The following is a 25037-nucleotide window of genomic DNA, read 5'->3' as shown; positions in this document are numbered from 1 at the left end:
AGATACCTCTAAACAAATACAGAACCCCCCCCCCCCCCCCCCGTGCCAGACTGCTTAAAAAATGCAGACTCAGGCTGGACCATCTAAACATATACAGATCATCCCACGCCAGACCCCCTAAACAAATATAGACCTCACGTAGACACCTAAATACAGACGCCCATGCCCCCTAAACAACTACAGACCCCAGATCAAACCTCCAAATATAGACCCCCTTAAAACATACAGACCCAATACCATCTAAATAAATACAGTTATCATTGAAACTTTTGCAAGAGGGGGGCCCAGGCTGTAGTTCAGATTTCTAGGTATGACCCCATTACTGGTGGCTGGCCGCCATACAGGAGCAGCAGTGCCTGTGCCTTGCACTGCTATGAAACGTGGGTGCCCCCTGGGAGGCGCTCACCTCATGTCATAGACGGTGCTCCTCTGGGAAGATGGACCTCTCCTGAAAGCTGCAGCTGGGATTACACGCTTGAAATTAAGAGGAAATATCCCACGAGTCGTCAGAGAGTCCGTAACAAACACCATCAGCAGAAACGTGGCTCGGGAGCCCTTCAGGGGAGTGCGCAGACCCATTAGTACCGCGCAGCGCTTTTATACACCAGATAATATACTTTTCGTTATACCTGGTTGATAAAAGATGGCGATGCACAGAGAACTCCATAGCGTCCACGCTCAACTACCCAGCAAGGATAAGAACACGCCCATCGCATGAGACGTGACGCGAGTCGCAACGTAGGTTCCGCTTATACGAATAAATTAGCGATTAGTAATAGAGCTCGGAATGATGATTACGCAATGACTGTACTTTATCATTCCTCTCATGAGCTCGGGCAGGATGAGGAGTCATTGCTTTCAGCGAGTTGATCTCATGGCTGACGGCTTCATACATTCATTTCTCATCATCATTTATGGGTGTAATTCCCATAAAAACTCTATAATTGCTGAAACAGGAGTTGCTCTTTAGACGATTTTCTTATAAAAAAATAATAATTCAATATTGCAATATGGTTTCTGTATCAATTCTAAATGGTTTTCAAGATCTCTGCTTGCTGTCATTCCATAGGAACCTGTCCTGGTCATGTGACGGACTATGAGAATCCTAGCATTGAACAGTCACAATCTACATAGAATATTGAGTAACGACTTTGCTTTTCTGAATCTTGTCTTGATTCTGAGTTACATGTTTTCTTCTCCAGTCACATCCAAAGCTAAATCCAAAAATCTGCTGGTTTTCGTGTTATCAGAGAGCAGTGCATTGTGGGAGCTCACACAATATTTAACTATCGACTGTTACGCAGTTAGAGCTGAGCGGTGGAGCGGAAGCTCTGTCTATTTTCAAGGGCAAACAGCTACATTTTGAAAGCAGCTTTGGATGTAACTGGAGGAAAAGACGAAGTGAGCACAGAATTGCGATGTTTGAGGACGGCGGTGTAGGGTACAAGGACTGTATACATAAAGAAGTGTGCTGGATGGAAAAAGAAATAAAAACCGTGTCAATAAGCTGTTACATAGTGTCAGTGAGCTGCGGAAGCGGATTTAGGGGGGCAATAGTCACCCCTAAATAACAGCGCTGGTTTTTTTGGGTGTGTTTCTTTTTAAATTGGCCGTCATCTATTGAATTAATCCAAGTATATGGAGGGGCAGGGTCTGAGGTTTTCGGGATCTGGTTTGGGGTCTGAAATAATTTAGGGGTCTGAATTAGTTTAGGGGTCTGGTCTGGGGTCTGAATTAGTTTAGGGGTCTGATCTGGGGTCTGACTTAGTTTAGGGGTCTGATCTGGCATCTAGAGTAATGTAGGGTAGGGGGTCTGGGGTCTGTATTAGTTTAGGGGTCTGGTCTGGGGTCTGTATTAGTTTAGGGGTCTGGTCTGGGATCTGTATTAGTTTAGGGGTCTGGTCTGGGGTCTGTATTAGTTTAGGGGTCTGGTCTGGGATCTGTATTAGTTTAGGGGTCTGGTCTGGGGTCTGTATTAGTTTAGGGGTCTGGTCTGGGGTCTGTATTAGTTTAGGGGTCTGGTCTGGGGTCTGAATTAGTTTAGGGGTCTGGTCTGGGGTCTGAATTAGTTTAGGGGTCTGAATTAGTTTAGGGGTCTGGTCTGGGGTCTGAATTAGTTTAGGGGTCTGCTCTGGGGCCTGAATTAGTTTAGGGGTCTGGTCTGGGGTCTGAATTAGTTTAGGGGTCTGATCTGGGGTCTGACTTAGTTTAGGGGTCTGATCTGGCATCTAGAGTAATGTAGGGTAGGGGGTCTGGTCTGGGGTCTGTATTAGTTTAGGGGTCTGGTCTGGGGTCTGTATTAGTTTAGGGGTCTGGTCTGGGATCTGTATTAGTTTAGGGGTCTGGTCTGGGGTCTGTATTAGTTTAGGGGTCTGGTCTGGGGTCTGTATTAGTTTAGGGGTCTGGTCTGGGGTCTGAATTAATTTAGGGGTCTGGTCTGGGGTCTGAATTAATTTAGGGGTCTGGTCTGGGGTCTGAATTAGTTTAGGGGTCTGGTCTGGGGTCTGAATTAGTTTAGGGGTCTGAATTAGTTTAGGGGTCTGGTCTGGGGTCTGAATTAGTTTAGGGGTCTGGTCTGGGGTCTGAATTAGTTTAGGGGTCTGGTCTGGGGTCTGAATTCGTTTAGGGGTCTGAATTAGTTTAGGGGTCTGAATTAGTTTAGGGGTCTGAATTAGTTTAGGGGGTCTGCTCTAGCATCTAGAGTAATGTAGGGAAGGGGTCTGGTCTGGGTTCTGCAGTAATTTATGGGTCTGGGATCTCAAGTAATTCCAGTGTCTGGTCGGGGGTCTGAAATTTCTTTAGGGGGTCTGGTCTAGCAACTGAATTGTCTGGTCTTTTTTTCCACCCCCCCTAGATTTCAATCCTAGATCCACTCCTGGTAAGCTGCCTGTCTTGTCTGTATATTGTACTGCTTGGTAGATACATAAAGCTTGTTGAAATGTTATGAGTCCTCCTATGCAGTGGGTGTCGCTGTTGTGAATATCAGCTCACAGCCCCTACACCCGGAAAAACTACATGCAGCATGAGCTATGATGGTGAACCTCGGGTTGTCCAGAGTGGATGACAATGTAGCGGCAAAGCACCCGGTGAGTCCTCTGCTAGCGGTTTCCTTGTGTTTCTTCTCACATCTGAGTGTTTGGTACAGTTGTATCCAGTCTAGGCAATCTTCTGCGAGCTAGACCAGCTAGACTTTAAACTGACAATTGACCTGCACTGATACATTGTCACGACTATCAGGACAGGAGAGAGATTCAATTGGATACAACTGGATACAATTGTAACAATCGCACGATATTGGATCAGGATGGGTTCTAACCTTTTGAAAGTAAACAAGAACGCACCCATTCACTGACACCAAGCAGAGGAACCGAAACACAAGTTTTCCGAACTTTTGATCACACAATGATTCATCTTCATTAAGCCGCTGTGTGACTCAAGAGCTGGCTGAGACTTGTAGTGCCGCTGGGGTAAACCACAGCTATGTCTTAGACATTTGACTGACTCATTAGATATTACAATGACTTATTGAGGAGGAATTCTGTGTGGGATGGAGGTCGGTAATAAAAAGGCTGCCGTTCTTTTCTAGGGTTTACAGAGATATGCAGCGTGCCAGTCCCAGGCGTTCATGAAGGGCGTACTCACCTTCATCACAGGTAATCTCTGACGTATCACCGCTCAGAATGACTGGCGCACCGCCACGTGCCGCATGTTCTCCATAGAAGATCATAAACTCTGATAATCCGGCACGCTTATGAACGCGGAGATGCCGGATCATCAGATGTCTATACAGATACACCTATATCCATGTCCACGGCAGCTCCTGGAGATTATTCTGGTGACGTGTCAGACCCGCGTTCTCTGTATAAACGCCGCCGTGAGACCGCCGCACTGTCTGATCTAGTCCTATTCATAAAACATGGGACTATTTCTGTTGCCGGCCAGATTACAGGATTTCCAGACCATAAATATCTGGATTAAAATATTTGTGAATGATTCAGAGGGGAATCCAGATCTACTGCAAGGCAGGAAACGAGGAGTCATGACATTATTATTAGGCTCTTCCTTTCCAAGCAAATCTGATGATAAACCTGAAGCCTGCGGGGAATTCTGAAATGTCGCCGTCGTTAAGGAAATAAGTCATCGGACTTCCGTGCTGTTTACGGTCGCCTGTTTTCCATCAGTCACCATAGGAGGGATCCTGATGAAAAGATGAAGGTTTAGGGAATTGCATAAATAGCTATTCCCTAAACATGTATATCCGTAGTGACTATAGAGGTAGCAGAGGCAAACGTTTCCATATCGCCCACTGACTTTAAAGGGGTATTCCAACCATACACAAAGCATATCCCTAAGATAATGGGGCCAACGGACCCTGTCCTGGCAATCCAAAATGGCCGTCAGCGGCGAGCCTGCGCAAATACGCCACAAGTGTATGGTCATAATACCCTTTTAATGGAGATTTCTCACGCCTGCCAGATCGCTACTACTCCGGGAATGGGGACGAGCACGTAGGTTGCTGAGCGCGCCATCTTTACCTTGTGTTAACCCTTTCTTGTCTGCACTCCCAGGGACAGGTGCCGCACTGGTGATCCAGAGTGTTCTCAGAAAACGTCTGCCGTATCCGAAGCAGTGGACTATTCTCCTGTCTGTGGGTAAGTCAGAAGCTCCCGGCAGCGAGACGTCACCTGGAGGCACACGGAAAATGAAAACAGGAAAAAGTGAAAATATTGGGCTATGGCCATCGGTGGCTCTAAAAATGCGCCCCATTTTACTAGTTTCTATAAATTAAAGGCGTCCGAAAATCTGCAGTCACTACTACATAAGTGTCCGGCAGTTTTTCACGTCCCACATTGGCTGCCTTCGTCAGCATTGGTTTCCGTTGAGGGGTTTCTATTGGACCTTCCAATTGGAGGAACCCCCGTCAACGGAAAGGACGACGAAAACCATAGGTTCCATCTGCATTACCATTGATTTTAATGGTAACGCTTCCGTTGCTAATGGTTTCCATTTTTTTACGGAATAAAGAGCGTAACTGCGCTATTGATGCCGTCCGAAAAACGGAAACCTTACAGAACGGAGACAAACTGAAACCATTAGCAACGGAAGCGTTACCTTTAAAATCAATGGTAATGCAGATGGAACCTATGGTCCAATAGGCCAATATGATTAAAATCAACAACGAAATTCTTATTTTTTTAATGGATCCCTTAGGCTGGGTTCACACGAGCATGTTCGGTCCGTAATGGACGGAACGGATTTCGGCCGCATTTCCCGGACCGAACACACTGCAGGGAGCCGGGCTCCTAGCATCATAGTTATGTACGACGCTCGGAGTCCGTGCCTCTCCGTGAAACTACTGTCCCATACTGAAAACATGATTACAGCGAGGCAGGGACTCCTAGCGTCGTACATAACTATGATGTTAGGAGCCCGGCTCCCTGCACTGTGTTCCGTCCGGGACTTGCAGCCGAAATACGTTCCGTCCTTTACGGACCGCACATGCTCGTGTGAATCCAGCCTTAATCTGAACCCGGTTTCAGTTGCAGGGTCGTCGGCCAGCTACGTAGTGACCAAGAGGGAAACCGAGAAGTGCAACGACCTCTGGATCTACCTAGAGAAAGGACAGAAATCCCAGTTACAGGACGCAGGTAGTAGTAGAACCATGTGTGGCCCCTGTGACCTTCTACATTGTCCTGCTGATATTATTTTCTGGGTTGAACCGCTGCTATGTTTCTCAAGACCTGCACCTTTAATTGACCTGGGTCCGTGAACAGGAATAAAGGGGCTACTACTCTGCCATATGAGGATCACCGTGCCATTGATTTCAATAGGAGTTCAATTGACATTTTGCAAACCTCATTAATTTCTATGAGGAGCAAATGAGCATCCAAACTCTCCACTGGGAATGAGGATCTGTTGCTGGAGCCCTAATGTTAAGGCCCTTTTACGCGGGCCAATGATCGGACAAACGCTCATTCATCGGCTGATCGTATCGTTGAGTTGTCGGCAGAACATCTCGGTGTGTAAACAGGGGGACGCGCTGCCGGCATGATGGAAATGTATGAGGACGAACGATGGTTGTAATGACCGCTCGTCCCCTTACTAGATCCTCCATGTGAAAGGAGCAAACGAGCGCCGATCAGCAAGCTTTCTCGATCGGCGCTCATTTTCATGGCCCATATGGGCTGTGTGAAAGAACCCTTATACTTGCCCTTTAAAGGAACGTTCCAGGCAAAATTGATACACTGTGTTATGTCTAGTGTAGAGCCTGAGGGGGCGGAGCTGGTTTTTAACTGTCATGCTCCGCCCCCTCAGACTCTACACTAGACATAACACAGGGTATCCATTTTTTCCTTTCAAATATATGGTCAGTGACCAGCATTGGTTTTTTTTCTGTTCCCTTTTAGAACAACAGCAGATTTCAGATACCACAAAGCAGAACAAATATGGAGACACTATTGAATAAATCCCACAGAAAACCAGGGACTTTCCTTACTGCGGATGAGAATACAGAGGCACCAATGCACGCCATTCATAATAACAGAAAGGACCTCCGCTAATGTTCCTCATTGTTAATAATCCGGGTATCACATCCACACAGAGAATGAGGAAACCAATAAAATCATCCTCCAAGCGAAGAGGACAAATAAGAAGGAAGTTCAAAATAAAGAAATATGATCTGATAACTGCTGGAAGAAAAGTGGCGTAATCTGAGATCTGACTCTCGAGTGCTGTATGTACATGAACGGGGAGACGTCCACCCAAAATTGCATTAAAATTTGAGGGGGGGGGGGGGGGTGGTTTCTCTAAGAGGTGGTCTCTGGGAGAGCTTTCTATATTAATATAAATAAATGTTGTTTGTTTTTTTTCCACGGTGGCATGTATTTATTGTGCGTATTTGACAGGGCAACATGTCCCAAGCTCAAGAAGGTAAGAATAAAGTAAACTATATGGGAAAATACTGCCCCCTATATACAAGAATATAACTACTATAATACTGACACTATATACAAGAATATAACTACTATAATACTGCCCCCTATATACAAGAATATAACTACTATAATACTGCCCCTATATACAAGAATATAACCACTGTAATACTGCCCCTATATACAAGAATATAACTACTATAATACTGCCCCCTATATACAAGAATATAACTACTATAATACTGCCCCTATATACAAGAATATAACCACTGTAATACTGCTCCCTATATACAGGAATATAACTACTATAATACTGCCCCCTATATACAAGAATATAACTACTATAATACCGCTCCTATATACAACAATATAACTACTATAATACTGCCCCCTATATACAAGAATATAACTATTATAATACAGCCCCTATATACAAGAATATAACTACTACAATACTGCCTCCTATATACAAGAATATAACTACTATAATACTGCCCCCTATATACAAGAATATAACTACTATAATACTGCCCCCTATATACAAGAATATAACTACTATAATACTGCTCCTATATACAAGAATATAACTACTATAATACTGCTCCTATATACAAGAATATGACTACTATAACACTGCTCCTATATACAAGAATATAACTACTATAATACCGCTCCGATATACAAGAATATAACTACTATAATACTGCCCCTATATACAAGAATATAACTACTATAATACTGCTCCTATATACAAGAATATAACTACTATAATACTGCCCCCTATGTACAAGAATATAACTACTATAATACTGCCCCTATATACAAGAATATAACTACTGTAATACTGCTCCCTATATACAGGAATATAACTACTATAATACTGCTCCTATATACAAGAATATGACTACTATAATACTGCCCCCTATATACAAGAATATAACTACTATAATACTGCCCCCTATATACAGGAATAGAACTACTATAATACTGCCCCTATATACAAGAATATAACTACTATAATACTGCCCCTATATACAAGAATATAACTACTATAATACTGCCCCTATATACAAGAATATAACTACTATAATACTGCCCCTATATACAAGAATATAACTACTATAATACTGCCCCTATATACAAGAATATAACTACTATAATACTGCCCCTATATACAAGAATATAACTACTATAATACTGCCCCTATATACAAGAATATAACTACTATAATACCGCTCCTATATACAAGAATATAACTACTATAATACCGCTCCTATATACAAGAATATAACTACTATAATACCGCTCCGATATACAAGAATATAACTACTATAATACCGCTCCTATATACAAGAATATAACTACTATAATACTGCCTCCTATATACAAGAATATAACTACTAGAATACTGCCCCTATATACAAGAATATAACTACTATAATACTGCCACTATAGACAAGAATATAACTACTATAATACTGCTCCTATATACAAGAATATAACTACTATAATACTGCCCCTATATACAAGAATATAACCACTATAATACTGCCCCCTATATATAAGAATATCACTACTATAAGGGGGGATTCACACGAGCGTGATTTGGCAGCGTGTAGAGCGCGTGGTTTTCGCGCGGCACGCAATGCCCTATAGAAGTCTATGGGGCAGTACACACAGTCCGTGTATTTTGCGCAGCATTTGTTCGCTGCGCAAAATACGCGACAGGTTCAATAACTTTGCGTATTTCACGCATCACGCACCCATTGAAGTCAATGGGTGCGTGAAAACCACGCATGTCGCACGGAAGCACTTCCGTGCGAACTGCGTGTTTGCGCAACAGCTGTCAAAAGGATGAATGGAAACAGAAAAGCACCACGTGCTTTTCTGTTTCCAAGCATCCAAACGGAGTGTCTTTGCGAGGAGCGAACCCCGACAACCGAAGCTAACTTCACCGGGTTCGGCCAAACTCGTTTTGGCCGAACCCGGCAAAAAAATTTCCGGTCCGCGACGTCGGAAGACATTCACTGTGCATGGTGCTGAAAGAGTTAAACTGTTTCAGCACCATGGACAGTGACTTGCGATCCCAAAATACATGAACCTGTAAAAAAAAAAAACGAAGTTCTAACTTACCGATTACTCCTGTCTCCTTCCTGCAGTCCGACCTCCCGGGATGACACTTCAGTTCAAGTGACAGCTCCAGCCAATCACAGGCCAAGCACAGGCTGCAGCCAATCACAGGCTGCAGCAGTCACTTGGACTGCCGCGTCATCCAGGGAGGTGGGGCCCGATGTCAAGAGAGGCGCGTCACCAAGGACGCGTCACCAAGGCAACGGCCGGGAAGTTCTCGGTAAGTAGGAACTTTATCTTTTTTTTTTACAGGTTTTTCGCTGTTGTGTTTGGCATTCACTGTCGAGGGTGCTGAAAGATTTAGCTCTTTCAGCACCTTGGACAGTGACGGGCGTCGACAAGCCTCATCTCTATGATGCCGGCTGCGCGAAAATCACGCAGCCGCGCATCAGACACGCATGACACACGCAGCTGTCAAATGTTTTTTTGCGCTCGCAAAACGCCGCGTTGTTTGCGCGCGCAAAAACGCAACGCTCGTGTGAATCTGCCCTAATACTGCCCCCTATATACAAGAATATAACTACTATAATACTGCTTCCTATATACAAGAATATAACTACTATAATACTGCCCCCTATATACAAGAATATAACTACTATAATACTGCCCCTATATACAAGAATATAACTACTATAATACTGCCCTCTATATACAGGAATATAACTACTATAATACTGCTCCTATGTACAAGAATATAACTACTATAAAACTGCTCCTATGTACAAGAATATAACTACTATAATACTGCCCCTATATACAAGAATATAACTACTATAATACTGCTCCTATATACAAGAATATAACTACTATAATACTGCTCCCTATATACAAGAATATAACTACTATAATACTGCTCCCTATATACAAGAATATAACTACTATAATACTGCCCCTATATACAAGAATATAACTACTATAATACTGCTCCTATATACAGGAATATAACTACTATAATACTGCCCCCTATATACAAGAATATAACAACTATAATACTGCCCCCTATATACAAGAATATAACTACTATAATACTGCTCCCTATATACAAGAATATAACTACTATAATACTGCCCTCTATATACAAGAATATAACTACTATAATACTGCCCCTATATACAAGAATATAACTACTATAATACTGCTTCTATATACAAGAATATAACTACTATAATACTGCCCCCTAGAATATAACTACTATAATACCGCTCCTATATACAAGAATATAACTACTATAATACCGCTCCTATATACAAGAATATAACTACTATAATACCGCTCCTATATACAAGAATATAACTACTATAATACCGCTCCTATATACAAGAATATAACTACTATAATACTGCTCCTATATACAAGAATATAACTACTATTATACTGCCTCCTATATACAAGAATATAACTACTAGAATACTGCCCCTATATACAAGAATATAACTACTATAATACTGCCACTATAGACAAGAATATAACTACTATAATACTGCCGCCATATACAAGAATATGACTACTATAATACTGCCCCCTATATACAAGAATATAACTACTATAATACTGCCGCTATATACAAGAATATCACTACTATAATACTGCCCCCTATATACAAGAATATAACTACTATAATGCTGCCCCCTATATACAAGAATACAACTACTATAATACTGCCCCTATATACAAGAATATAACCACTATAATACTGCCCCCTATATATAAGAATATCACTACTATAATACTGCCCCCTATATACAAGAATATAACTACTATAATACTGCTTCCTATATACAAGAATATCACTACTATAATACTGCCCTCTATATAAAGGAATATAACTACTATAAAACTGCTCCTATGTACAAGAATATAACTACTATAATACTGCCCCTATATACAAGAATATAACTACTATAATACTGCTCCTATATACAAGAATATAACTACTATAATACTGCTCCCTATATACAAGAATATAACTACTATAATACTGCTCCCTATATACAAGAATATAACTACTATAATACTGCCCCTATATACAAGAATATAACTACTATAATACTGCTCCTATATACAGGAATATAACTACTATAATACTGCCCCCTATATACAAGAATATAACAACTATAATACTGCCCCTATATACAAGAATATAACTACTATAATACTGCCCTCTATATACAAGAATATAACTACTATAATACTGCCCCTATATACAAGAATATAACTACTATAATACTGCTTCTATATACAAGAATATAACTACTATAATACTGCCCCCTATATACAAGAATATAACTACTATAATACTGCTCCTATATACAAGAATATAACTACTATAATACTGACCCTATATACAAGAATATAACTACTATAATACCGCTCCTATATACAAGAATATAACTACTATAATACCGCTCCTATATACAAGAATATAACTACTATAATACCGCTCCTATATACAAGAATATAACTACTATAATACTGCCTCCTATATACAAGAATATAACTACTAGAATACTGCTCCTATATACAAGAATATAACTACTATAATACTGCCGCCATATACAAGAATATAACTACTATAATACTGCCGCCATATACAAGAATATAACTACTATAATACTGCCCCCTATATACAAGAATATAACTACTATAATACTGCCCCCTATATACAAGAATACAACTACTATAATACTGCCCCTATATACAAGAATATAACCACTATAATACTGCCCCCTATATACAAGAATATAACTACTATAATACTGCTTCCTATATACAAGAATATAACTACTATAATACTGCCCCCTATATACAAGAATATAACTAGTATAATACTGCTCCTATATACAAGAATACAACTACTATAATACTGCCCCTATATACAAGAATATCACTACTATAATACTGCCCCCTATATACAAGAATATAACTACTATAATACTGCTTCCTATATACAAGAATATAACTACTATAATACTGCCCCCTATATACAAGAATATAACTAGTATAATACTGCTCCTATATACAAGAATATAACTACTATAATACTGCTCCTATATACAAGAATATAACTACTATAATACTGCCCCCTATATACAAGAATATAACTACTATAATACTGCCCCCTATATACAAGAATATAACTACTATAATACTGCCCCTGTATACAAGAATATAACTACTATAATACTGCTCCTATGTACAAGAATATAACTACTATAATACTGCCCCTATATACAAGAATATAACTACTATAATACTGCCCCCTATATACAAGAATATAACTACTATAATACTGCTCCTATATACAAGAATATAACTACTATAATACTGCCCCTATATACAAGAATATAACTACTATAATACTGCCCCCTATATACAAGAATATAACTACTATAATACTGCCTCCTATATACAAGAATATAACTACTATAATACTGCCTCCTATATACAAGAATATAACTACTATAATACTGCCTCCTATATACAAGAATATAACTACTATAATACTGCCCCTATATACAAGAATATAACTACTATAATACTGCTCCTATATACAAGAATACAACTACTATAATACTGCCCCTATATACAAGAATATAACTACTATAATACTACCCCTTTATACAAGAATATAACTACTATAATACTGCTCCTATATACAAGAATATAACTACTATAATACTGCCCCCTATATACAAGAATATAACTACTATAATACTACCCCTTTATACAAGAATATAACTACTATAATACTGCTCCTATATACAGGAATATAACTACTATAATACTGCCCCTATATACAAGAATATAACTACTATAATACTACCCCTTTATACAAGAATATAACTACTATAATACTGCTCCTATATACAAGAATATAACTACTATAATACTGCCCCTATATACAAGAATATAACTACTATAATACTGCTTCTATATACAAGAATATAACTACTATAATACTGCCCCCTATATACAAGAATATAACTACTATAATACTGCTCCTATATACAAGAATATAACTACTATAATACTGACCCTATATACAAGAATATAACTACTATAATACCGCTCCTATATACAAGAATATAACTACTATAATACCGCTCCTATATACAAGAATATAACTACTATAATACCGCTCCTATATACAAGAATATAACTACTATAATACTGCCTCCTATATACAAGAATATAACTACTAGAATACTGCTCCTATATACAAGAATATAACTACTATAATACTGCCGCCATATACAAGAATATAACTACTATAATACTGCCGCCATATACAAGAATATAACTACTATAATACTGCCCCCTATATACAAGAATATAACTACTATAATACTGCCCCCTATATACAAGAATACAACTACTATAATACTGCCCCTATATACAAGAATATAACCACTATAATACTGCCCCCTATATATAAGAATATCACTACTATAATACTGCCCCCTATATACAAGAATATAACTACTATAATACTGCTTCCTATATACAAGAATATAACTACTATAATACTGCCCCCTATATACAAGAATATAACTAGTATAATACTGCTCCTATATACAAGAATATAACTACTATAATACTGCTCCTATATACAAGAATATAACTACTATAATACTGCCCCCTATATACAAGAATATAACTACTATAATACTGCCCCCTATATACAAGAATATAACTACTATAATACTGCCCCTATATACAAGAATATAACTACTATAATACTGCCCCTGTATACAAGAATATAACTACTATAATACTGCTCCTATGTACAAGAATATAACTACTATAATACTGCCCCTATATACAAGAATATAACTACTATAATACTGCCCCCTATATACAAGAATATAACTACTATAATACTGCCCCCTATATACAAGAATATAACTACTATAATACTGCTCCTATATACAAGAATATAACTACTATAATACTGCCCCTATATACAAGAATATAACTACTATAATACTGCCCCCTATATACAAGAATATAACTACTATAATACCACCCCCTATATACAAGAATATAACTACTATAATACTGCCCCTATATACAAGAATATAACTACTATAATACTGCTCCTATATACAGGAATATAACTACTATAATACTGCCTCCTATATACAAGAATATAACTACTATAATACTGCCCCTATATACAAGAATATAACTACTATAATACTGCTCCTATATACAAGAATACAACTACTATAATACTGCCCCTATATACAAGAATATAACTACTATAATACTACCCCTTTATACAAGAATATAACTACTATAATACTGCTCCTATATACAAGAATATAACTACTATAATACTGCCCCTATATACAAGAATATAACTACTATAATACTGCTCCTATATACAAGAATATAACTACTATAATACTGCCCCTATATACAGGAATATAACTACTATAATACTGCTCCTATATACAGGAATATAACTACTATAATACTGCCCCTATATACAAGAATATAACTACTATAATACTACCCCTTTATACAAGAATATAACTACTATAATACTGCTCCTATATACAAGAATATAACTACCATCTACAGAATGTGTAACGTAATGCATTGGAACGTCTAGGATATGTTCCAACACACAGAATATCTGCAGCAGAATCTCTAGAAAAACGCTGGTAAACCTGTCACAGAAATCTGCGCCAAATATTGCTTTTTTTCCCGCAGCGGTTTTACCTGCGGATTCAGTGTTAAACATTGGTTATATTAAAGTATTCGTGCACCTGCGTATCTCCAGCGGTTGTTACTGCGTTTCCTCTGCGTAAACGCTGTAAAAACCGCAACAACATAAATCTGTTGTGGAATTTCTGCTTCCTATTGAAGGCTATGGGCCAAACACGCAGCATAAATGGACATGCTGCGGAACTGAAAAACACACCGCAGAACACTTACGCATGACTTTTGTGCGTTTTTTTCCCGCAGCGTGGGCCTGAGATTTTCTAATCCTCATTCACTTTGCTACTACACAGAATTCCGATGTGGAAATTCCGCAGCGTTTATGCTACATGGGATCCCAGCCCTGAACCCCCCCCCATTCCCCACTCCCCACTACTCCCTCGTTTTTCCCTTGGGGATCCAGGAAAATTGTGCACATGACTTTGCATACTATGATAAAAACGATATTCCGGAGGAAGGCGTATTCATCCGGTTAAAAATCCGGTCCTGAAAGATAAAGCTGCCTTAGGATGGTCAGTTGTGATATTCAAGAGAAAAGATTTTTGGAATCCAGAGACAGAGGGCTCCGAACTTAAATTGTGGGCTATCATGTGGAAGGCAGCGCTGGCCTTTCTCCTCCTATTTATCTCGATCCGTGCTGCTGAGGAATCTTGCCCAGGTAGGAAATATATCTGTTTATAACTAGTGATCCATAAATTCAATTATAGACATATAGGGCACAAGCAAAGTCCTAAAGGGTCACTTGCAGATGTGTTACCTCCTTTGGCCCATAAGGTCCTTCAATGTATAGGACTGCAGCGATATTGATGGGCTTAAAGGCACCCTGCATTAATATTCTCACAATGGTAGTCAATTCCCCTTCCCGTTTTATTACCAAACCCCTCACGCCCAATATTCAACAGGCACTTAAAGGAGAAATCCACCCAAAAGTTTGGTATTACCAAAACTATAAAGTGCCCAAACCTCTTTTGCTGGTAGTTGAAAGTTTTCTATTACTGCAAATCTGACCCTAGATCCTGAGCACAGGGTCAATCGATCCAAGCGATTTACAGTACTGGGAATCTATGTAGGGTTAGGCTTACGAGCCTTTTATTCTGGAAATCAGTGGTTACCCAAGAGCAAGGAATCTCTCAATAGGTCATCTGATATCTATCCAACGTGTGAGAAGAACATTTTGGGGTGAACTTCCCCTTTAAAAATGATTTATTCCACCCATGAGTATATAGGACACCTGAAGGTCTTCTCCCACTTGATAGGCAGTGCGGGTAATGGTTCCTTTCAGCTATGGACAAAGCAAATGGGCAATTGCAGCCTCTCAACCCCCCTCCACCCAACACACATGAAAGAGTCTAATGGTGGAGAGTGCAGCAAGGTATGATCTGATTTACTGCCACTCCTCAATAGAGACCAAAAATGCAAAAATGTCATATCAATTTTCTGGGTCATCTACACAGAGGTAAAGGTCATTGGGGTTGGAGACAAGGACAAGCTGACAGTGCTCCGAGGATGTCCCGGTCCCCCAGGAACTGGCGGAGGAAAAGGAGAAGCAGGATCATTGGGACTAAAAGGTCAAAGTATTGTCTCCCATATATGGATTTTACAGGATTTACTAATGTAATATATATATATATATATATATATATATATATATATATATATATATATATATATATATATATATATATATATATACACACACACACACGCACAATTATATACAGAAGATACCCAGGTTATACCAGCATGCTCCATATCACTATATACAAGATGATGTATAACTTATACCAGCTGTACATATATAATTATATACAGAAGATACCCAGGTTATACCAGCATGCTCCATATCACTATATACAAGAGGATGTATAACTTATACCAGCTGTACATATATACATATATAATTATATACAGAAGATACCCAGGTTATACCAGCATGCTCCATATCACTATATACAAGATGATGTATAACTTATACCAGCTGTACATATATAATTATATACAGAAGATACCCAGGTTATACCAGCATGCTCCATATCACTATATACAAGAAGATGTATAACTTATACCAGCTGTACATGTATAATTATACACAGAAGATACCCAGGTTATACCAGCATGCTCCATATCACTATATATAAGAAGACGTATAACTTATACCAGCTGTACATATATAACTATATACAGAAGATACCCAGGTTATACCAGCATGCTCCATATCACTATATACAAGATGATGTATAACTTATACCAGCTGTACATATATAATTATATACAGAAGATACCCAGGTTATACCAGCATGCTCCATATCACTATATACAAGAGGATGTATAACTTATACCAGCTGTACATATATAATTATATACAGAAGATACCCAGGTTATACCAGCATGCTCCATATCACTATATACAAGAAGATGTATAACTTATACCAGCTGTACATATATAATTATATACAGAAGATACCCAGGTTATACCAGCATGCTTCATATCACTATATACAAGAAGATGTATAACTTATACCAGCTGTACATATATAATTATATACAGAATATACCCAGGTTATACCAGCATGCTCCATATCACTATATACAAGAAGATGTATAACTTATACCAGCTGTACATATATAATTATATACAGAATATACCCAGGTTATACCAGCATGCTCCATATCACTATATACAAGAAGATCTATAACTTATACCAGCTGTACATATATAATTATATACAGAATATACCCAGGTTATACCAGCATGCTCCATATCACTATATACAAGAAGATGTATAACTTATACCAGCTGTACATATATAATTATATACAGAAGATACCCAGGTTATACCAGCATGCTCCATATCACTATATACAGAAGATATATAACTTATACCAGCTGTACATATATAATTATATACAGGAGATACCCAGGTCATACCAGCATGCTCCATATCACTATATACAAGAAGATGTATAACTTATACCAGCTGTACATATATAATTATATACATAATATACCCAGGTTATACCAGCATGCCCCATATCACTATATACAGGAAGATGTATAACTTATACCAGCTGTACATCTATAATTATATACAGAAGATACCCAGGATATACCAGCAAGCTCCATATCACTATATACAAGAAGATGTATAACTTATACCAGCTGTACATATATAATTATATACAGAAGATACCCAGGTTATACCAGCATGCTCCATATCACTATATACAAGAAGATGTATAACTTATACCAGCTGCACATATATAATTATATACAGAAGATACCCAGGTTATACCAGCATGCTCCATATCACTATATACAAGAAGATGTATAACTTATACCAGCTGTACATATACAATTATATACTGAAGATACCCAGGTTATACCAGCATGCTCCATATCACTGTATACAAGAAGATGTATAACTTATACCAGCTGTACATGTATAATTATATACAGAAGATACCCAGGTTATACCAGCATGCTCCATATCACTATATACAGGAAGATGTATAACTTATACCAGCTGTACATATATAATTATATACAGAGGATACCCAGGTTATACCAGCATGCTCCATATCACTATATACAAGAAGATGTATCACTTATACCAGCTGTACATATATAACTATATACAGGAGATACCCAGGTTATACCAGCATGCTCCATATCACTATATACAAGAAGATGTATAACTTATACCAGCTGTACATATATAATTATATACAGAAGATACCCAGGTTATACCAGCATGCTCCATATCACTATATACAAGAAGATGTATAACTTATACCAGCTGTACATATATAACTATATACAGGAGATACCCAGGTTATACCAGCATGCTCCATATCACTATATACAAGAAGATGTATAACGTATACCAGCTGTACATATATAATTATATACAGAAGATACCTGGGTTATACCAGCATGCTCCATATCACTATATACAGAAGATGTATAACTTATACCAGCTGTGCATATATAATTATATACAGGAGATACCCAGGTTATACCAGCATGCTCCATATCACTATATACAGGAAGATGTATAACTTATACCAGCTGTACATATATAATTATATACAGAAGATACCCAGGTTATACCAGCATGCTCCATATCACTATATACAAGAAGATGTATAACTTATACCAGCTGTACATATATAATTATATACAGAAGATACCCAGGCTATACCAGCATGCTCCATATCACTATATACAAGAAGATGTATAACTTATACCAGCTGTACATATATAATTATATACAAGAGATACTCAGGTTATACCAGCATGCTCCATATCACTATATACAAGAAGATGTATAACTTATACCAGCTGTACATATATAATTATATACAGAAGATACCCAGGTTATACCAGCATGCTTCATATCACTATATACAAGAAGATGTATAACTTATACCAGCTGTACATATATAATTATATACAGCAGATACCCAGGTTACACCAGCATGCTCCATATCACTATATACAAGAAGATGTATAACTTATACCAGCTGTACATATATAATTATATACAGAAGATACCCAGGTTATACCAGCATGCTCCATATCACTATATACAAGGAGATGTATAACTTATACCAGCTGTACATATATAATTATATACAGGAGATACCCAGGTTATACCAGCATGCTCCATATCACTATATACAAGAAGATGTATAACTTATACCAGCTGTACATATATAATTATATACAGAAGATACCCAGGTTATACCAGCATGCTCCATATCACTATATACAGAAGATGTATAACTTATACCAGCTGTACATATATAATTATATACAGAAGATACCCAGGTTATACCAGCATGCTCCGTATCACTATATACAAGAAGATGTATAACTTATACCAGCTGTACATATATAATTATATACAGAAGATACCCAGGTTATACCAGCATGCTCCATATCACTATATACAAGAAGATGTATAACTTATACCAGCTGTACATATATAATTATATACAGAAGATGCCCAGGTTATACCAGCATGCTCCATATCACTATATACAAGAAGATGTATAACTTATACCAGCTGTACATATATAATTATATACAGAATATACCCAGGTTATACCAGCATGCTCCATATCACTATATACAAGAAGATGTATAACTTATACCAGCTGTACATATATAATTATACACAGAAGATACCCAGGTTATACCAGCATGCTCCATATTACTATATACAAGGAGATGTAGAACTTATACCAGCTGTACATACATAATTATATACAGAAGATACCCAGGCTATACCAGCATGCTCCATATCACTATATATAAGAAGATGTATAACTTATACCAGCTGTACATATATAATTATATATAGAAGATACCCAGGTTATACCAGAGTGCTCCATATCACTATATACAAGAAGATGTATAACTTATACCAGCTGTACATATATAATTATATACAGGAGATACCCAGGTTATACCAGCATGCTCCATATCACTATATACAGGAAGATGTATAACTTATACCAGCTGTACATATATAATTATATACAGAAGATACCCAGGTTATACCAGCATGCTCCATATCACTATATACAAGAAGATGTATAACTTATACCAGCTGTACATATATAATTATATACAGGATATACCCAGGTTATACCAGCATGCTCCGTATCACTATATACAAGAAGATATATACCTTATACCAGACCTGCTCAGGTTATACTATTGTTTCATAATGTCTTTTCTGAATGTTTTTTAATTGTACAGGACGCCAAGGGGATCCAGGGAAGGCCGGACCGATGGGGCAGAAAGGTTTGTCCCTGCTCTCCATATGACATCACCAATCCTTACTGACATATATAATTTTCCTGACGCAATATGATGCATCTATAGGAATGTAATATTATGTATTATGTTTTTCCCCTTTTTGCATAGGGGAATCTGGCAAAGGAGTTAGAGGAGAGAAAGGTGAGAAAGCGAAAAGTCTGAACTATTTATATTCAGTGTTTTTTTTAAATCCAATAAATCGAGAAATTCTGATAATCTGGCAGGTTCTCTATCCTAACGAATGAGTTTTAGATTCTATTCTATAAATGTCCCATAATTCAGAATATCTGATAAACTGGCACCTATCAGGTCCGCTATATACAAGTTTAAAGGAATTTTATTATAATTAAGTTAGTAATTCAAGTGTAACTCCAGTTTGGGCTAAAAACGTTACCACAAATATTAGGGAGTTGCATTAAAATATTAATATCCAAACTAATATTCTCCCAACAGCTCTCCTCCCAGAATCCCCCATAAATTGACCGGTTCATCTCATCATGTTATTTCTATGGAGGTAGAGAGATAAGCAGCCGCCAGTCACCCCTGGTGCCGCTTATCTCTACAAAAGTAATAAAATCAGAAGGTTGAAATCCAATTTCTCCAAGCCGTGTTTTCCCAGTAGGGATGTCCCAACAGACATGAGTTTGTTAGTGGACCCCAAAATGACTTTGACCAGATGCAGTACCACTGATGGACACTAGGTGCTCAGCAGAAAACGCTTCCATTCAACGTAAATGTTCCAGAAACTCAATGTAAAGTACGTTTAAAAAAAAAAAAAAAGGCGTACCACCCAACATACAGTAATTTTCATTCACATTTATTGCTTTTCAATTACAGGTGAAAAAGGAGAAAGCAGTAAACCGGTTTTAGGATCTGGTAAGCGATGAATAAAATACCCCCTACCTCAAGCAGGGGCATGGACTCAAATACCTTTGTGTATATACAAGAACTGACAGTATGGGTAATCAGGTACTGCCCGAGGGCAGGGCCCAGAGTATTAAAGGGGCACACAGCCAAAGTGAATGATTTACTGCATATAGATTTATACAGCTCCTATTCACTTCAATAACTGATGTATAAAGATGTATGCAGAGAGCTCCCCCTAGTGGCAGCTGCAGGTTGTCAGAATTTGATCAGTTAACTGTATGAACGTTATGATAAGCAGAGGATTTGGAGCTCTGTAACAGACAAGTAGAGCTTTAACCCCTTTAAGCTTTAGCTTTAAGATCCTGGAGTCGGCTACCGGGTTCCTAAAATCTTCAAAATATTGTCCCTGGGCCACGGGAATGGTTGTAGTATAAGAATTCAAGACCCCACATCATCACTTTATACCCTGCTGTTCCTTTATATTGCACCAGTGGCCCGGGACTGCAAGGAGCTGCAGGGTCAGGGGGCAGTGTTGAGTGACTTGTACACCATATACCCAGATGGCAAAGCCCCCCTGAAGGTCCTGTGTGATATGCATACGGATGACGGAGGCTGGATTGTAAGTATTCCCTCTCTTACCAAACAGTGGCATCCAATGTTTAAAATGAAGCAATGTGTATTGATATCACAGGATAGCAATTAAAGGGGAACTCCACAAACATTAGGATAGGCCATCAATATCTAAATGATGGGGGTACTGCAGCTCAGTCCCATTCAAGTGGAGACTGAGCTGCAGTACCAAGCACAGCCACAACCGAATGTACTGCGCTGTGCCTGGGTAAACACTGAACGGGACTTGGCACTTGCTGAACCGTCGTGGCCCCTTCCATCAGCTGATCGACGGTGCCGGGATTCAGATCCCCATGATCAGATATTGATGGCGTATCCTAAGTGGAGTCTATTAATATTACAGTCCCGAAAAATCCCTTTAATGTCATTTTCCTATAAAGAGTTAATTCCATACCTCTTATTCCATAGGTGTTCCAGAGGCGTTGGGATGGATCAATCGATTTTTTCCGGGACTGGGACTCCTACAAGAAGGGGTTTGGAAGCCGGTTGAATGAGTTCTGGTTGGGGAATGACAACCTCCATAAGATCACATCTTCAGGTAATATCAAGCAAACGTCCCTTTAAACGATACCTGTAAACAAGCCCTTCACATTAAGGCAACTTGATTTTCTCCATTCACTGACACCAAGCAGAGATCTTAAAAATGGTGAGGAACTGAAACACAAAATCGCATTAGAAAGTTTCAGAACTTGTAATTTTAAATTGATTTGGCTTCATTTACATAAAACCTTAAAGCCCCTTTAAAATCCTCTACGAGTTTCCCAAATGCCCCTCTCCCTCCTGTAACCCCTCCCAGCCGTTCATCCGAGCCTACGAGGTCACATGACACAGGTTTTTCATTAGATCCACTTTTGGGGACCAATCACGGAGGATATATTACAGAGTTTGACTGCTCATTTCAATTAACATGAGATCAGCTTTAAGGATGCGGAATTATGAATTTTATCTCGGTTTCGCAGGCACCTGGGAGCTTCGTGTGGATCTGCATGACTTTGAAAACAACAAACAATTTGCAAAATATTCATCATTCAAAGTTTTGGGGGAGTCAGAAAAGTACAAATTAATCCTGGGAAGTTTCACTGAGGGAAATGCAGGTAAGTAAAAAGAGTTGGCTGCAATGTACCTAGGTGACCACTAGAGGAGCCGTCTTACTTAGCAGAGGAGTGATGACCAGAACCAAGGCACCGACCACTATTACAGGTCACGGGTGAGTAATTATTGGGGCGTCCGGATACCTGTTCAGTGAGAAAAATCCTACTATGTTTATGGAAGGTTCCAGATGGACGTCAGTACCACATTTAGGCCCATGATTTCAGTGTGTGAGGGGGATGAGGTTGCGCTTCCTGGGAATGCCCCCTGAGTAGGGACTCATGCTCGTGACCGTGCATTAGCATCCGTGTACTGTACACATTCTATCCTATGGGCCAAAAAAAAAAGGACATGTCATTTTACGGACCGCAATTACAATCCGGCTCATTGAAGTCAATTCACATCTTGCGTGCGCACGGTCCGTGATTGCGGACAGCCCGCGGATGACACCCCATGGCCCATCTGTGCCATAATCACGGACCGGACCGTACACACACCTACGGTCGTGTGCACTAAAGCAGTTGTGCCACAAAACGCATGTATCCACAGGATAGGGGATACATGTGTGATCGCTGGGGGTCCGACCGCTGGGACCCGCAGCAATAAGGAGAACAGGGAACCGAAAGTTCCCCATGAGAAGCTCGGGTCTTCCGGGTTCTGTGTCCGGCAGCTCCATAGAAATTAATGGAGCGCCGGTCACGCATGCTCACAAGCGCGACTGGTGCTCCATTCATTTCTATGGAGCTGCCGGACACAGAACCTGGTAGTCCCATGCTTCTCATGGAGCACTTCGGGGGACTTTCGGTTCCCCGTTCACCTTACCGCTGAGGGTCCGAACGTTGGGACCCCCACCGATTAGACATGTATCCCATTATCCTGTGAATAGGGGATACATGTGTTTAGTTGCACAAGTTGTAGTAGGCTTATTGTGCAAGTCACAGACAGTCCAGTCTACCTGCAGCCACCACTAGGGGAAGCTCATTGCATATGAATTTATAAAGATCCCATTGAAATCAATAAAAAAAAATTATGTGCTCCCCCTAGTGGCACAAGGAACTAATGTCACACAGAAATCAGATTTTGTCTACATTTTGGTGATTTTCCTCCTTTTAGAGGCATCATTTGATCTAATTTTTTGTCTTTTTTGCCATTACAGGCGACTCTTTGAAAAACCACAACGATATAAAATTTAGCACCAAAGATCAAGACAACGATCAGCATTTAAGCAACTGCGCGGAGATGTTCAAGGGATCTTGGTGGTACCATGCCTGTCATAGCTCAAACCTGAATGGACATTATTTCCTAGGAGAGCACAGTGCCAAGGCTGTCGGCATCAACTGGACCACAGGGAAGGGACAAAACTATTCTTACAAGCGCACGGAAATGAAGATAAGGCCCGTGTGATCCATAGGTGACCAACAGGACCCTCCGCCATTGCAGTAATGTGCCTTAAAGACCCCCCAGCTCCACCTCTATCCATCCCACAACCTTATAACTAGAAGTGGGCGGGACTTATGTAGAAGTAGGAGGAGTTATTGAGAATGTCCTGCCTTTTTCCGGAGGGTACTGGTTTAGCGGTAGATTATAATAGCGGGCATTGATGACTGCGCCAGTTTGATAACTCAATTCTCATATCACATGATTAAGAAAAATTACTGAACATGATTTTTTTTTTTTTTTTTTACATTTTGCTGCAACTGCTTGAAATTAAAATTATAACGCACAAAAATGTCTAATAGGCAATAAAATGCTCATATAGAACGGCACGTAATAAAGTTGTTTGTTATACTGCCATCTTATGGCCAAAGGTGGAATTGCAAAATTTTTTGCAAAAA

General features: G+C 38.9%; 2 protein-coding genes across 3 annotated transcripts; both read left to right on the top strand.

Moving 5' to 3' along the window:
• The first annotated feature begins 2974 nt into the window (after positions 1 to 2974).
• Positions 2975 to 6872, top strand: TMEM141 (transmembrane protein 141). 2 transcript variants are annotated; one of them, XM_075834136.1, is made up of 5 exons: positions 2978 to 3086; positions 3587 to 3653; positions 4569 to 4652; positions 5541 to 5648; positions 6408 to 6872. In XM_075834136.1, exons 1-5 carry the CDS (start codon positions 3030 to 3032, stop codon positions 6464 to 6466), a joined length of 375 nt encoding a protein of 124 aa, XP_075690251.1. In that variant the 5' UTR covers positions 2978 to 3029; the 3' UTR covers positions 6467 to 6872. The 2 variants fall into 2 exon arrangements, with proteins under 2 accessions (XP_075690252.1, XP_075690251.1); XM_075834137.1 differs by lacking the exon at positions 5541 to 5648 and having other exon boundaries at positions 2975 to 3086.
• An 8459-nt stretch (positions 6873 to 15331) lies between these two features.
• Positions 15332 to 24968, top strand: LOC142658564 (ficolin-1-like). The gene is made up of 9 exons (XM_075834135.1): positions 15332 to 15447; positions 16244 to 16357; positions 20557 to 20601; positions 20725 to 20757; positions 21454 to 21492; positions 21975 to 22102; positions 22522 to 22651; positions 23073 to 23207; positions 24359 to 24968. The coding sequence occupies exons 1-9, from the start codon at positions 15378 to 15380 to the stop codon at positions 24604 to 24606; spliced, it is 942 nt and encodes a 313-aa protein (XP_075690250.1). The 5' UTR covers positions 15332 to 15377; the 3' UTR covers positions 24607 to 24968.
• The last annotated feature ends 69 nt before the right edge of the window (positions 24969 to 25037 follow it).

This window comes from Rhinoderma darwinii, chromosome 8 (genome assembly GCF_050947455.1).
Source record: "Rhinoderma darwinii isolate aRhiDar2 chromosome 8, aRhiDar2.hap1, whole genome shotgun sequence".
Lineage (NCBI taxonomy): Eukaryota > Metazoa > Chordata > Amphibia > Anura > Rhinodermatidae > Rhinoderma > Rhinoderma darwinii.
This window is presented reverse-complemented; position numbering and strand designations above follow the sequence as displayed.

What these genes read in the sequence shown, in the direction of transcription:
- TMEM141 (XM_075834136.1), top strand. Translation starts at nt 3,030, where the DNA reads ATGATGGTGAACCTCGGGTTGTCCAGAGTGGATGACAATGTAGCGGCA. An exon ending in CGTACTCACCTTCATCACAG is followed by an intron (nt 3,654 to 4,568) that starts GTAATCTCTGAC and finishes CTGCACTCCCAG; the next exon opens with GGACAGGTGCCGCACTGGTG. An exon ending in GACTATTCTCCTGTCTGTGG is followed by an intron (nt 4,653 to 5,540) that starts GTAAGTCAGAAG and finishes ACCCGGTTTCAG; the next exon opens with TTGCAGGGTCGTCGGCCAGC.
- LOC142658564 (XM_075834135.1), top strand. Translation starts at nt 15,378, where the DNA reads ATGTGGAAGGCAGCGCTGGCCTTTCTCCTCCTATTTATCTCGATCCGT. An exon ending in CGGACCGATGGGGCAGAAAG is followed by an intron (nt 20,602 to 20,724) that starts GTTTGTCCCTGC and finishes CTTTTTGCATAG; the next exon opens with GGGAATCTGGCAAAGGAGTT. An exon ending in AGGAGTTAGAGGAGAGAAAG is followed by an intron (nt 20,758 to 21,453) that starts GTGAGAAAGCGA and finishes TTTCAATTACAG; the next exon opens with GTGAAAAAGGAGAAAGCAGT.